General features: G+C 46.6%; 1 protein-coding gene across 1 annotated transcript in view; it reads right to left on the bottom strand.

Moving 5' to 3' along the window:
* The window catches only part of LOC128057571 (phospholipid-transporting ATPase IB-like), a 142,694-nt gene extending 128,842 nt beyond the window's left edge, over window positions 1-13,852 (bottom strand). The window contains exons 1-3 of the mRNA XM_052650030.1: window positions 13,841-13,852; window positions 13,223-13,456; window positions 11,172-11,302 (exon numbers count right to left, since the gene is read on the bottom strand). Of these exons, the coding sequence (XP_052505990.1) occupies window positions 11,172-11,302; window positions 13,223-13,456; window positions 13,841-13,852 (377 nt within the window). The remainder of the gene's footprint in view (window positions 1-11,171; window positions 11,303-13,222; window positions 13,457-13,840) is intronic.
* Window positions 13,853-14,440: the final 588 nt, after the last annotated feature.

Raw genomic sequence — 14,440 nt, 5'->3', positions numbered from 1 at the left:
TGTGGAAAAGCTTTAGCCAAAGAATAGGTTTAATCAGAGAAGTGAGAACATGCAGAAACAAAGGGAAATAGTCACAGCAGACCAAATAATACTTTAGTCATTAAGCATAGTTAAGGACCTTTAATTCCTCCTCAAGGGCTACAGTGTTCTGAGCCGTAATATATGAGCTATCTTAGAGACTGAAACCCCCACCAGGTGGAAGAAGTTAACTACATGATGACCAGACTATAACCATGATATAAACTGTCACAATTCTGAGAACTGGCTTCAAAAAATGGAACCAAACCAACCCTGGAACTAAAACCTAACAGTTCTTAAAACAAGATGACTTTGGTCAGACCACTGCATGACTAATTTCAAGATGACTGTCAGAACTGACTGCTATTTCTGCATGTAGCCCCATCCCTCAGCCTATAAAATTTCTGCCCCCTGATTGTTAGAGGGGAGTTAGCCTTTGGACAAGGATCCACCCTCCCTCCATCCCCAGGTTGCAAGCATTCAAAATAAAGCAAACTTTTATTAATTCCACCAACCTGGCCTCTTTAATGGCTTTTGAACAGCAAGCAGTGGGACCTGGGTTCAGTAAACAGTACCACCATTCCTGAAAGCAAGTCAGCACTACTTACTGAAGCTAAATATGGATATACCCCCAAATCCCAGCCAGCTCAACGCTAGGACATACTTACCAAAGAAACCACAGGGTAGGTTCATAATGAGACATGCCCAGATCTGTAGAAGTGGGAGCAGCTGGGAACAGCAAAAGTATCCACGATGAAAGGAAGAGATAAGCTATGACGCATGACTGCTGCAGAATCATACATGCCAGTAGGAAGCATGTTATACAAAGTAACACGAACAGTTCTCGAAAAAAGCCAACATTTTACGAAACTTAGAAACTAGTTGAGATGTATATCACAAAATAATTTAAACAAAAATTTTAAACTTTAAATATTATTGTATAGTTTTTTAAGAAAATATGTTCAAAATATAGAAGACAGCTTGGGAGGAAAAACCTTAAAGACATTAGGGAATGAGGTGTATGGAACTGCAGGAAGGAGATGAAGAAAAATGACCAAAGGGAAATGAAAGAGAAAAGTGTAGCCTTTCTGGACCAATGATGCTGTGTCATGAATAGAGAGTCTGATGATGGCTAACTCAATTCTCAGCATCTGAGGTCCTTAAAAAACAGAAGAGTCATTTCACATGAGCAGGAAAGACTGTTAAGACTCACTGGGTTCCCTGGAGGTCCAGTGATTACAACTCTATGCTTCCATGGCAGCGGGCATGGGTTCGATCCCTGATCGTGGAACTAAGATCCCACATGCTACTCAGTGCAGTTTAAAAAAAAAAAAAGACTTGCCGAGATTATGTAAACATTTCTTTACATATGACTTTACAAGTACTCATGGGACGTGATACAGTAAGTGCCCCACAGGATTCATGAGTTAGTGGACCAGTTTATTCTCCCAAGTAAAATGAGATTTTAAAAAACTGTATAATATAAAAGGGCACTTCAAGACAATGCTGAAGACATACAATTTCTTGTGTTGAACTAATACCCTGTTTTTCTAAGTTACCTTGTATCAGCAAAATAATTTTAATATACATTTTGGGCAAAGGAACAAGTAAACAAATTTTGACTTCTAATTAGGTATGTGTGACTCTGAAATTTTTTTACAGGATGTAAGAAGCTAGAGAATACATGGAATAATTTATAAAACATACAACTGCCATATCATCCTACTTTTGATTATTCTTGACATTACAGAGATGATATTCCATCCATACAGATTTATATTATATATTGGGTAACCTCTTCTGCTCTGTTTAACTACCCTATGTCCTAAGGGAGAACTGGAGAGAGAGAAACCAGAGCAGATTACAAGGGCACCTGAAAGTTCTCACTCACTCAACACATACTTATTGAGCACCTGGAACATGAGAGCCACTGGCTTAGACTTGATCACAGGTGATAAACGTGACAGCTTCAGGGGAGCTTCTGGTCTGAGGTGGGAGGAGAGCTTCTTAGGCCACCTCCAGGAGCCTCTTGGCTGAGCAGCTCCCCGCGACTCACCAGCAGATGGTCTTTCATTCTTTTCCATGCCAGCTTCCAGCGCCAGTCACATGTCTGGATAGTAACCCCTGAGCACAGGTTACAAGGGATGAGAAAACTATCTCATGGACAGGTTACAATCCAGAGAAAGGATGAGAAAGAAAGGGTCCTAAATTCATTGGTCCCCCTACCACCATGGTTCTAGAGCACTGCCCACAAAAAGACCAAAATCTTGAAATAAATACATTAAAATGCATCCACCTTACATTTCATTAAGGAAGTATATCATAATAAATAGTACAATTCATAGGTATATTCATCAAGCTGTTAATATTTTATAAAGTACAAAAAAAAGACACCTTCATATTTTAACTATAGGTGAGGTGACTACTAGAAATAGTCAAAATCAGTGATTGCATAGAAGTAATAGCACAGGTTTTCTGGCCCATATAAGATCGTATGACTGAAATAACTAAAGAAACAGACGCAGCACATCCTAAGTGCTGAGTGTCCAGAGTGCTATCAAGTCCCCCAAGCTTTGGTGGGCACACAAGTGCTGAAGGGCTGTCAAGCCTTCTGCACCAAGCTGGCAGCTCCCAAAGTGGGACAGGCACCTTTCTCCTCTCCACAATAATGGTGATACAAGGTTATCTTGTGGGATAGGCTTTGCTGAGGGCTCAGGACTAATAAGCATTTTCCTGGTGGCTCAGATGGTAAAGAATCTGCCTGCAATGCAGGTAGACCCAGGGTCGATCCCTGGGTTGGGAAGACCTGCTCCCCAACCCCCGCCCCCTGCAGAGGAGGGAATGGCTACCCACTCGTCTTCTTTCCTGGAGAATTCCAGTCCACGGGGTGGCAAAGTTAGATACAACAGAGCAAATGGCACTTTCGCTTTTTCAGGACAATAAAGGGAAATTAGAACGGAGCGAGGAACAACTTGAAACTCGTTTGTAGAGATGTGGATGGACCTAGAGACTGTCATACAGAGTGAAGTAAGTCAGGAAGAGAAAAACAAGCATCATATATTAACATACATATATAAATATATAATCTAGAAAATGGTACTGATGAACCTATTTGCAGGGCAGGAATAGAGGTGCAGACGAAGAGGAGAGACTCGTGGACAGAGGGGAAAGGAGAGGAGGGGACAGACAGAGAACAGCACTGACACACACACACCCCCACGCATGAACCAGCTGGCGGGAAGCTGCTGTGCAGCACAGGGAGCTCAGCTTGGCGCTGCGGGCAGGCCCAGGGGAGCAGGATGGTGGGCGGGAGGGAGGCTCGAGAGGAAGGGCCCGTGTGTGTACATACAGCTGATTCACATTGTCGCAGAGCAGAAACCAACACTACATTGCAAAGCAATCGCACACCAATTTAAAACACGCACACACAACTGCTTGGATGGTGCTCTACCCACAGCTTCGCCCCGGATCTGCCTGGATGTCTCTCTTCTTAGCCCTGACCTGGAGCACCACTATTGAGAACCCTTATCTCCCCAAGGGCTGGGGGGGTCATTGAGTCCTGTCCTTTATCCTCAAGTTCTGGACCCTGGCCAATTTTCTGGACCTGCCAGAAAAAAAAAAAAAATAATGAAAGACAAATAAACAAGAGTAAGTTACTAGTTCAGCAGAGTTCAGCCCAAGGCATAGGAGACGGCAGCAGCCAACTGTCTATTCTCGACACTATTTTGTCTTCCCCAGGTTCTGTGGAAATAACTGAAGACCAGCTTCCCTCATAGCTCAGTTGGTAAACAATTCTCCTGGAATGCCGGAGACCCCGGTTCGATTCCTGGTCGGGAATATCCCCTGGAGAAGGGATAGGCTACCCACTCCAGTATTCTGGCCTGGAGGATCCCATGGGGTTGCAAAGAGTTGGCTATGACTGAGCAACTTCCACAACCAGATGAGAACAAATAAAGGCCACTTACTCTGAACTTGCTCCTGGAAGAGAGTAAGCCAGCATCACTGGCATTTTTGCTGAGACTGAAAGGCAGGCAGAGGAGTGGAAAAGCTTCATAGTAGAATAATGAGAAGGCTTCAGGTGCACCCTGACTGGAGGCTGTTGGCACTGAGAAGCTGCAGATGTGTGCGAGAAGCAGGGCTTCATATGTGGTTGGTTATGGATGTATATTTGACTTTCTCTAGTTGGTTCTAAATTGGGAGTGGAGACAAAAATTAGAGAAGCTGTCAGTTAGGAATCAAGTCCTGGTTGTGTGGGGGCAATTGTTAAAGAGGTTATTGTTTGGTTTCCTGGAGGATTACTAGAGATGGAGGTCTGACTGCCTCAAAGTCTGATCTGTAGCTAGCAGACTGGCTTCCTGGGATGGTTACTGTACATAATACATTGATCTCTGGGCTGGTTGCTGCAGACTATGGTGGAAGTTCTGTCTTTACATATGGGTCTGGCCACGTCTGTTTGTATATTTAATCTCTCAGTTCAAAACTTCACCCTGTGAAGGGGTCTGTGGTGTCAAGGACAGAATCTTTAACAATATATATGACCCTTCACCAACTGGCCCCTTATCTGGTTTTCTCTCCTGTCACTTCATCTTTTCACATGAGTACTGTCAACTAAAAAAATGTACAACATAATGGCAACCCACTCCAGTGTTCTTGCCTGGAGAATCCCAGGGACGGGGGACCTTGGTGGGCTGCTGTCTCTGGGGTCGCACAGAGTCGGACACAACTGAAGGGACTTAGCAGCAGCAGCAGCAGCAGGGAGGCCTGGCGTGCTGCGATTCATGGGGTCGCAAAGAGTCAGACACAACTGAGCGACTGAACTGAACTGAACTGAACTGAACTGAACTGAATCTTCAAAACAACTAGGAAGTGAATTAAAGGGTAATTGTCACTAAAAGGTTGATATCAAAGTAATATTTAAAACATAAACATAAATTCATGAAAAAAAAAAAGGACAACCTGAGCACTGGTTTTATCCAGGACAATAAGAGAACTGCAGCCCAGGAGACAGCACCTCAGATAGCTCTGAGACTGTTCCAAAGACATAGGGGGAAGAGACAGTATATACGTGATTTTGGTAAAAAGGGGAGTGCATGCAACCAAGCACATATTTTTTCCATAGAAAGTCTCTGCTGGTCTCATGAAGCTTCTCATAGTCATGAGAAACAGTTGTCATCATGAAGGATTTTAGTTCTTTTCTAGATATGAGATGATACAAAGAATTGGACTCACAAAATGAGCTCCTGAGAATATCTAACTATCTGAAGATATTTCCTGCCAGCTTCCTGGAACACAGAGCACCTCATTCCTGCTCTCCACCCTGAACTCTTTCAGAGGGGATTGGAGGAAAGCAGCTGCCATGGCACACGAGTTAATCCTTGTAGAGGCAGAAGACAAGCAGTGCCAGTTTGTGGTGGACAGAATCCAAAAGCTGGACCCGTCAGCATCCCTGGAGCACACAGAGCCCCTCCACGCCCCACGCCTCTCCATGCACAGGCCACCTTGTCTAACGCTGCCCTCCCTTGGCAAACTCCTGCTCAGATGCCCCCTCCTCCCAGTGGCCTTCCCTGACCCTCTGGCCATCCTGTACGGCTCTCTCCTTCCTGGCACCTTGCCTTGACGTATTAGTGTTCCCAGTGGAGGGATTTTTCACCAGGCCAGACCTTGGCTTCCTCAAGGGCAGGAATCATACCTTAAGATTTGTTTCTGCATCTAGCGAGTATTAAAAGGAGCTCAATAAATCTCTGTGGAATTGATGAACAAACAAGCACAACTAGTACTGATATGGACCTTGTACAGCTCATGAGAGGGAGAGATCACATCAGTGATCGGGATATCTGTAAAGCTGTCTGCTGCAGAGGGACAGAAGACTTTGATAGCTCTTTTACCCCCTCCCTCCAAAAAGTAATTTATTTTTGTCCAACCCTTGCTGTCCCTCTTGACTCCTAGGCAAACTGGGAGTGCACACACACTTTTAATTTCTTCCTGTAATCACAAAAGAGTTTTCCCACTGCCAGGTACCAGGCTCTTTGAGAATTAGAATATCAGGTGGAGTGACGTCCGTGTTCCAAGTGCCATGACAAGGCTGGCTTCTGATTCCCTGTAATCACCTCAACTGAGGAAGTTTTGAGTCCCTGGATGAATCTTAAAAGGGACTGTTTCATGCGCATGCATGATAAGTGGCTTCAGTCATGTCTGACTCTTTGCGACCCCATGAACAATAGCCCACCAGGCTCCTCTGTCCATGGAATTCTACAGGCAAGAATACTGGAGTGGGTTGCCATGCCCCACTCCAGGGCATCTTCCCAACCTAGGGGGTGAATCTGCATCTCTTATTCTCCCACTTTAGCAGGAGGGTTCTTTACTACTAAGCTCCACCTGGGAGCCCCCAGTGTTCCATGGGTTTGTTGCAAATAGGAAATCACCACTTCCTGGAATGAAGAGTCAGCTTCCCTCCCCGAAATTTGTAAAGTCGTACATCACAGGCAGCATACGTGCTAAGTGGACCCAGTGCAACAGAAGCTCAGGGGTCAGAAGGCAACCTCTAGAGCCCGGGGTTGGAGAGGACACAAGGCTGTGCCTCCACCCCATGCCCAGCCTGCACCCCCAGCCAGCCCTCCAGGACGTGCTGCCACCTGGTGGGAACAGTGCAGGACGATCCAAGGGCCGGCCAGCTTCCAGACAGTCCTCCGGGAGACTTATGGATACACTTCCTACGTGAGTTGGAAGGGTTGCCATAATAAAAGGCCATAGACTGCATGACCTGAGTGATTAAAGTGTACTTCTCGCAGCTCTGGAAGCTCAAAGTGCACAAGCAAGGTACCAGCAGATGAGGATTCTTCGGAAGCCTCTCTCCTTGGCGCCCAGCCAGCCACCTTCTCACTGTGTCCTCATGTGGTCCTTGCTCTTGGACACGCATCCCTGGGGTCTCTCTGTGGGTTCTGACCCCACCAGTCGCAGTGGACTAAGGCCCACCCTAGAGGCCTCATTTTAATTTAATTGCCTCTTTAAATGTATCTCCAAATACAGTTGAATTCTAGGGTACTGGGCGGTGGGGCAGACAGTTTAGCTCGTAAAATTTCCAAAGATTCTTGCCAAGGAGTTCACTACCAACCAAGGTGCTCATTCTCTGAGTCAGGTGCTTTTTTGTTGTTTGTTTTGGGGGTTTTGCTTGTTTGTTTCACTTTTTGGCCTCATGGAGTGGCATGTGGGAATCTCAGTTTCCTGGCTGGAGATAGAACCCATGACCCCTGCAGTGGAAGCTGGGAGTTCCAACCGCTGGACCACCAGGTTAAGTCCATCAAGTGTGTTTTAAGAGAACACTCTGACCCAAAGAATAGTGACTTCCCTCTCCAACCCCCATGTACCCAGGCACACTAAGCACTCCTCTCTGAGGGCCTATCACATTGCCCTCTCTAAGATGAAGCTTGGCTTACTTGTCTTTGGTGCCCTGGTTACTACCACAGCTAGAGGCATCCTAAGGAATTGATTCCAGACACCTTGTTGCAGACCAAGAGCCGCCTGAAAGCAAGGAAAACTGGGCAGTGAGGAAGAAGCAGCAGAGGGTACCAAGAGGGAGTCAGAGAGGGTGGACAATTTCCTCATGCTTCTAGTGACTCCTGGGGCAGCAGCATATGCCTCCAGGTTATACCAGGATGCAGGGCAATTTCCAACTGGAAGATGTGTAAGGAAGACAATGAAAATGCCTGCTTTTTCACAATTTTATCAGACTCATATAGAATTCAAAATTCTCAAGGCAGTGTGTGTGTGTGTGTGTGTGTGTGTGTGTGTGCACGCACACGTGCACATGTATGTGTGTTTGACAAGAAAAGGATAGGAACACACACTTTCACATTTCATGGAAAGCCAGCAGTAGCCATGCTCTGGACGTACCTAACTATCAGCCTTGGGACATAAAGTTGTCCACATCAGCGCCTTAGAAGTGAATCTTAAAGATATGGCCAATAGGAGGCGAAACCTGCTAAATAGGCAGTGGTGGTTGCCTGAGGTGTGAGGTCCAATGGAACAGCTGAAGAGGATTGAAGATGGGAAGAGGGGTTGGCTGGTCACTCTCTGAACTGAAACTCCACCTTATAGTCCAAACCAGACATTTTCATGTGGGGAAGCTTGTCTTCAGGGTTCTCTAGTCTCTACTTTCCCTTTCACTTTAAGCATACTCTCCCAGTCTCCCCTTTAAAGACTGTTATGGATTTGTGTCCCCCAAATACATGCTGATGTCCTAACCCCTGATACCTGAGGATGTGACACTATTAGGAAACAAGGTCTTTGCAGATGTAACCAAGTTAAGATGAGATCATCAGGGTAGAACATAATCCAACATGACTTGTGTCCTTACAAGAGGAAAATGTCATGTAAAGACAGTACCATGTGGTGATGGAGAGAACTGGAGGTGTCTACAAGCCAGTGCACACCAAGGATTGGTGGTTACCAAGAGAAACTAACAAGAGGCAAAACAGGATTCTACCCAGAACTTCAGGTGGAGCACAGTCCTGATGACTCTTCAATCTTAGACTTCTAGCCTCCAGAACTGTAAGAGAATACATTCCTGTAGTTTTGAGCTACCTAGTTTGTTGTAGGGTGTGGATATCTTTGGGCGGCACTTTTCAGCCTATCATCATGGCCTCACACTTCCCAAAGCATAACTCGATACTCCATCCAAAGGTCTTATTTCTAATGTGTAAAATAGGCCCCTCTAATGCACAAAAGTGCATTCTTTACCATGATTTAACAGGAAATGCCTGAAAACCCAACCATGACCCATAAAAAGTCTAATATTTGCTCCCACAGCTCTTCATGAAACAATGCTAGCTGTCTGGCAAATTGCCCTCTGTCTAACCATTTTACATTTCCCTGAGGAGTCTTCTCACATACACCCAATTGATTAACTTCATTTCCTCTAACATAGAAATTAGCGAAAGGAATACATTATAGGAATATTATTGAGCTTTGTGCCAGGAGAGAAGGCTTCCCAGGTGGCTCAGTTCAGTTCAGTTCAGTTGCTCAGTCATGTCCGACTCTTTGCAACCCCATGAATCGCAGCACACCAGGCCTCCCTGTCCATCACCAACTTCTGGAGTTCACTCAGACTCACGTCCATCGAGTCAGTGATGCCATCCAGCCATCTCATCCTCTGTCGTCCCCTTCTCCTCCTGCCCCCAATCCCTCCCAGTATCAGAGTCTTTTCCAATGAGTCAACTCTTTGCATGAGATGGCCAAAGTACTGGAGTTTCAGCTTTAGCATCATTCCTTCCAAAGAAATCCCAGGGCTGATCTCCTTCAGAATGGACTGGTTGGATCTCCTTGCAGTCCAAGGGATTCTCAAGAGTCTTCTCCAACATCACACTTCATTTTTTTTTTTCTTTTTTACTTTATTTTACTTTACAATACTGTATTGGTTTTGCCATACATTAACACCACACTTCAAAAGCATCAATTCTTCAGCACTCAGCTTTCTTCACAGTCCAACTCTCACATCCATACATGACCACTGGAAAAACCATAGCCTTGACTAGACGGACCTTTGTTGGCAAAGTAGTGTCTCTTCTTTTCAACATGCTATCTAGGTTGGTCATAACTTTTCTTCCAAGGAGTAAGCGTCTTTTAATTTCATGGCTCAGGGGTAAAGAATCTGCCTGCCAATACAGGAGACCAGGGTTCAATCCCTGAGTTGAGAAGATCCCCTGGAGGAGGAAATGGCAACCCACTCCAGTATTCCTGCCTGGGGAAATCCCAAGAACAGAAGAGTATGGCAGGCTACAGTCCACAGGGTCACAAAGACTCAACTACAACTGAGTACACATGCTCAGTGCTGCTGGGAAAGTGGTACTGGGAAAGACATATGGTCTTAGGAAGAAATGTTTTTGAAATGTGTAGTTTCAAAGAACAGAGCAAATCTCATAAACGACTGACCTCTGTAAGTAAAGCTTCTATGAGATGCCCAACCAGCCTCCTAGGGGAGATAATATCTGGGTCCCTTCAGCTTCACCAGCAACTACAACTACAATTTCCTTCATGTGAATGGTGACCCAGTGGACCATAGAAAGTTTGAGTCCTGTGAGTTTTGTGATTGCCTTCTGTGATCATGTGTATTTTGATTTCAGATGTCATTCATATTTAAGAAATTCAGGAAGCCGGATTCTGCCATAGGTCAAGTTGCAAAACATGCACAGGAATGTCAATACCCACTGCACGTTTACGATCCATGTAGGACAGAAAGGTCATAGATATCCTCTGAAGTGATTTATTTCCTAAATTAAAAGAACAAAAAAATAGAAAAGGCATCTAAAAGGTGCTTCTTGGTGCTGGCTAACTGTTGTGACTAAGAAGAGCAGAGAGACTGGAGGTCAAATGCCTTGCTTCACATTTCAGCCAGCACTTTGCACAGGGAACCAGTCAATATCCTGTGATAAATCACAATGGAAAAAGAATTTTTTAAAAGAATATATATATACACACACACACATATACATATTAACAGAATCACTTTGCTGTTTAGCGGAAATTAACACGATTGTAAATTAGCTGTACTTCAATTTTTAAAATCTTAAAAAAAAAAATCGCAGCCAGCAGTGCAGCTCCCTGGCCTGTGACCTTGGGCAAAGGAGTCACTCTCACAGATGAAGAGCAAGGGCCTTGAGAGGCTAAGATATTAAACCAGGAATGTGACGCTTTTAGATGCCAAGCGCTCTCCTCAGCACTCTTAAAATAATTCCTGAATATTCATTCGACCCACACGAGGACTAGACCGTCCTTCACTCGATTCCAACGTGGACACTGAAGACTGAGATGGAGTGTCACGTGAGCGGTGAGCTGTCTCCACAGGAAGCAAGGCCATCCCTAGGGTCCCCAGTCCAACTCACAGCATCAGCGGCCGCGGGGACCGGGAGTGCGGGCGGCTTTCCCGCGCGGGGGTGGTGGTGGGGGGGGCCGGGGACACAGGGACACAGCCTGCGGGCCGCGCCTTTTTCCTGTCACCGTTTTCTTCAGGCGCACCGGCCACGTGTCCGACGCTGTTCCTTCACGGCCCGCTCGAGGCAGGGTCACAAAGGAGGAAACTAAGGCCGGCTCCGCGTCCCCCGTGCGTCCTGTAGGCTCCTCCGCGGGTCTGCGGCCGTTACTCCGGCAGCCTCCCGCACCCCGAGCTCCTCAGGATGAGCTGTTTGTCACGCGAGAGCAGTAGCCCCAGAAGCTTGAGAGCGCCGCGCGTCAGCCCTGCGCCTGCGCAGTCGGCGCCAGGGCGCCTCGGCGGCGCGCCCTCTGCTGGCACCTAGGGGCACCGCCCAGCTGCCAGGAGCTCCAGGGAACGAGACCAGGTGGCTCCAGGAGCAGGTCCCAGCATCATCACCCAGCACCTAGTGTGGTTCCGTCCTTTCACCCAGACCGGGCCATAACCCCAGGAGAGAAGAGCCACGTCGCGGTGCCCGCCTGGGGCTAGAGGAGGCCCAGCCAGGGCGCAGAACTAGATGATCAACTGATCATCTAGTTGAGTGTCCTCTGAATCTCTCCATAGTAATGACACCTTTTTTCCATATATAACTAATCAGTATGCTACTGTTAGATAACACGCAACTCGTTATGCCACAGGACCCGAGTATAGTTCCAAAAAAGAATTCCTTTGGTGACCTTGAATAGGGAAAGTGATGGGGACATTGGGTGGGGATGTAGTCTTTAACAAAGGAATTCTGAGAGATGTGTTCCCTTCGGAGACTGTGGTTGGACCATGGGCTGCCCGCATAATCTTCCTGCCTGACATGTGGCCTGGAAGTGAAGTAGAGAAATTACAAGGTACAGTGAAAGAAGCTTCTATCAGGCGTGAGAAGCTCACGGTTGGTGGAATATCTAAAGCAATTCTACCTTGTCTTTCTCCTCTCCTTTCCCTATCCTACCTAGGCATTTGGGGGCATTTGTGTATATTTACTAGTGTTTGTTATTTGGGAATCAGGGTAAGGGATCAGGACACTTACGTGCTTATGATCATTCATCTCTTTGCCTATAACCCTAACAGACTGCAATTTGAAGACACAGGCAGCTTAAACAGATTCTAAAACATATTAGTTTTTGCAGAAGTAGAAATGAGAAAGTAAAATTGAATATGTTGAACAAGTAGTTTAAAAAAACTTGGAGAAATAAAAAATGGTGACTGAATTATTTATCTACAAAACTGGAAATTGTAAACAAGTAGTGAACAATTTCTCTTTTGATTTACATGTTTCAGCCCTGTATCTCACAGTCCTGTATCTGACTTTGCTGGAAATTCATACATAGGTCTTTAATATATTCCTCAGACTATATGATTACTCTCCCCCGTTTCACCTGCTCCAAAAAGGCATATAAAAATTTGTACAAATACTGAACTATTTAAGTCCAAAAGACATGCTATTTTATAGAAATCTGCTTTTACTCTAGAAGTCCTCAAGGCTTAAAATACATATATATTTATGTATAAATATAATATAAATTTATCATATAATATACATGCATATATGTAAAAGTAAAGAATATCTCACCATCAAAACTACAATAATATGGGAATTAAATGATTTTTTAAATGATATACTGGGTTAAGTGCCAAGGAGAATAAAGTTTCGAAAGATCAGCGAAAGTTCTTCCGAGGACGTGGCCTTTAATCTGAAGGATGAGCAGAAAGGAGGAGGGGTCTTTGGGGAAACAATGCAGAAGTGTGACGTGTCATCTGGGCGGAGATTTCTCCCCCTAAAGAACTGCACACGGTCCGTGTACCTGGAGCCTGCGGGGAGGAAGTGAGGCCGGGTGGACTTGGACCGGTCCACGGCGGACAGGTCACGCAGAGGCTGCAACCTGTGTAAGGGTTTTAGATTGCATCCAAAAATGCAGTGGGGGAGCCAGTCACAGGTTTTAATCAAGGGCAGAAATTCAAGTTGATTTAGGGAAGCTTCCATTTCCCTTTTTCATGCCCTTGGATGTCTACAGCAGGTCCAAGAGTCAGGCCATTACACACTGCAGAATGAGATTTCAAAATAAACAAGCGGGGCGGGGAGGGCGGGGAAGCAAGCCATCAAGACACTTCTGGAAATCTTACGGCCGGAACCTGAGCAGCTTTGAACCGCTAAAGCTCCAGCAGGTTGTTCAGAGCGCCTCTTAGACCCGCCTATCCGAGCGCGAGCGCGCGCGCGCACGCCCAGCGTCGCAGATGCTGAAGAGGCCGCGCCTGGGGCTTGCGCTCTTCAGCCGGCTTCCCGCGAGGCCCTCGGGCGGGTTTCGGTGGAATGTGGGCTGTACGGATCGACCCGCCACCCTCGCGCAGGGGCTTCCCGGGGACCTCGCCAAGTCCGAAGTTCGCGGGCGACAGTGATCGGACCACAGCCCGAGGACGGCTGGTCCCGCCGCCGTGGGCTCCCCGGGGCCAGGCTGCGATGTGCGAGCCAGTCGTTGGACTGGAAGCCTGCGGGAGACGCACGGGATGGGGAAAGGCCTGGAAAACCGAGCCGGCCCTAGGAGGGGTGAACGTTTGGTGGTCAGGCCTATAACCTTGGGGATCGCAGAAGAGAATTCTCAGGGTGCCTGGGATGTTGGTGTGAACATCAGCTCTGGTGTGCAAGAAATACCGCACCTCTTAATTTTCTGCATCTCACTTTATGACTCCTCTGAGCCACGTGCGACCCACCCTTCCCTGTCCCCTCCTGATGGACTGGGTAAAAAATTAAAGTTACACTGTATTTTGCGGGGGGGGGGGGGGGGGGGGGGTGTCGGGCTCCCCTTCCCAGGGATTAAGCCAAGTTCTGGAAGCAGTGATTTTTGTGGGTAAACGCATGGTTAAGTAACTTACCTGAGGTCCCATTACCAAAAGTGGCCCTCAGGATCCAAACCCAGACCACTCAGATTCCAGAGGCCATGCTCTCAACCAACATGCTAGACCCCTCTCTGAAATGTTCAGCTTCAGCCATATCTGACACCAGCTTGGGACCACAGTGCCCTGAATTACAAGCCCACTGGACTGAGAATCAAAAAATAGGACTGGCAGTCAGCAGGTAGCCTAAAGCAAGACTTCAGGTTCCCCCTGGAAGAAACGGGTTTAGTATAGCCGATTCACTTTGCTGTACCATAGAAACTAACCCAACAGTTGTGAAGCAACTATATGCCAATAAAAATTAAGAAAAGAAACAAGGTTAATGTCCAAGGTCTACAAATTCTAGGGAGTGTATCTGGTCATTGGCAGGCCAGCATGTAACCCACCCTAAGGATGGTGCAGTGGCTCCAAAGTGAAGTGGCCTCATTGCCACTAATGGGAAACTGGATTCTGTAAGAATGAATGGTTGGTGGACAAGGTGAGAATGGTGAGAATGGTGAGAAATGCTGATGATTAGGGCATTTGCCACCTCCACCCCCCACAGCAAACCCCCACCCCACCTCCCATCATACAGACTCC

This window comes from Budorcas taxicolor, chromosome 12, assembly GCF_023091745.1.
Source record: "Budorcas taxicolor isolate Tak-1 chromosome 12, Takin1.1, whole genome shotgun sequence".
Lineage (NCBI taxonomy): Eukaryota > Metazoa > Chordata > Mammalia > Artiodactyla > Bovidae > Budorcas > Budorcas taxicolor.
Note: the sequence above shows the minus strand (reverse complement) of the source record. Positions and strands in the feature narration are given on the sequence as shown.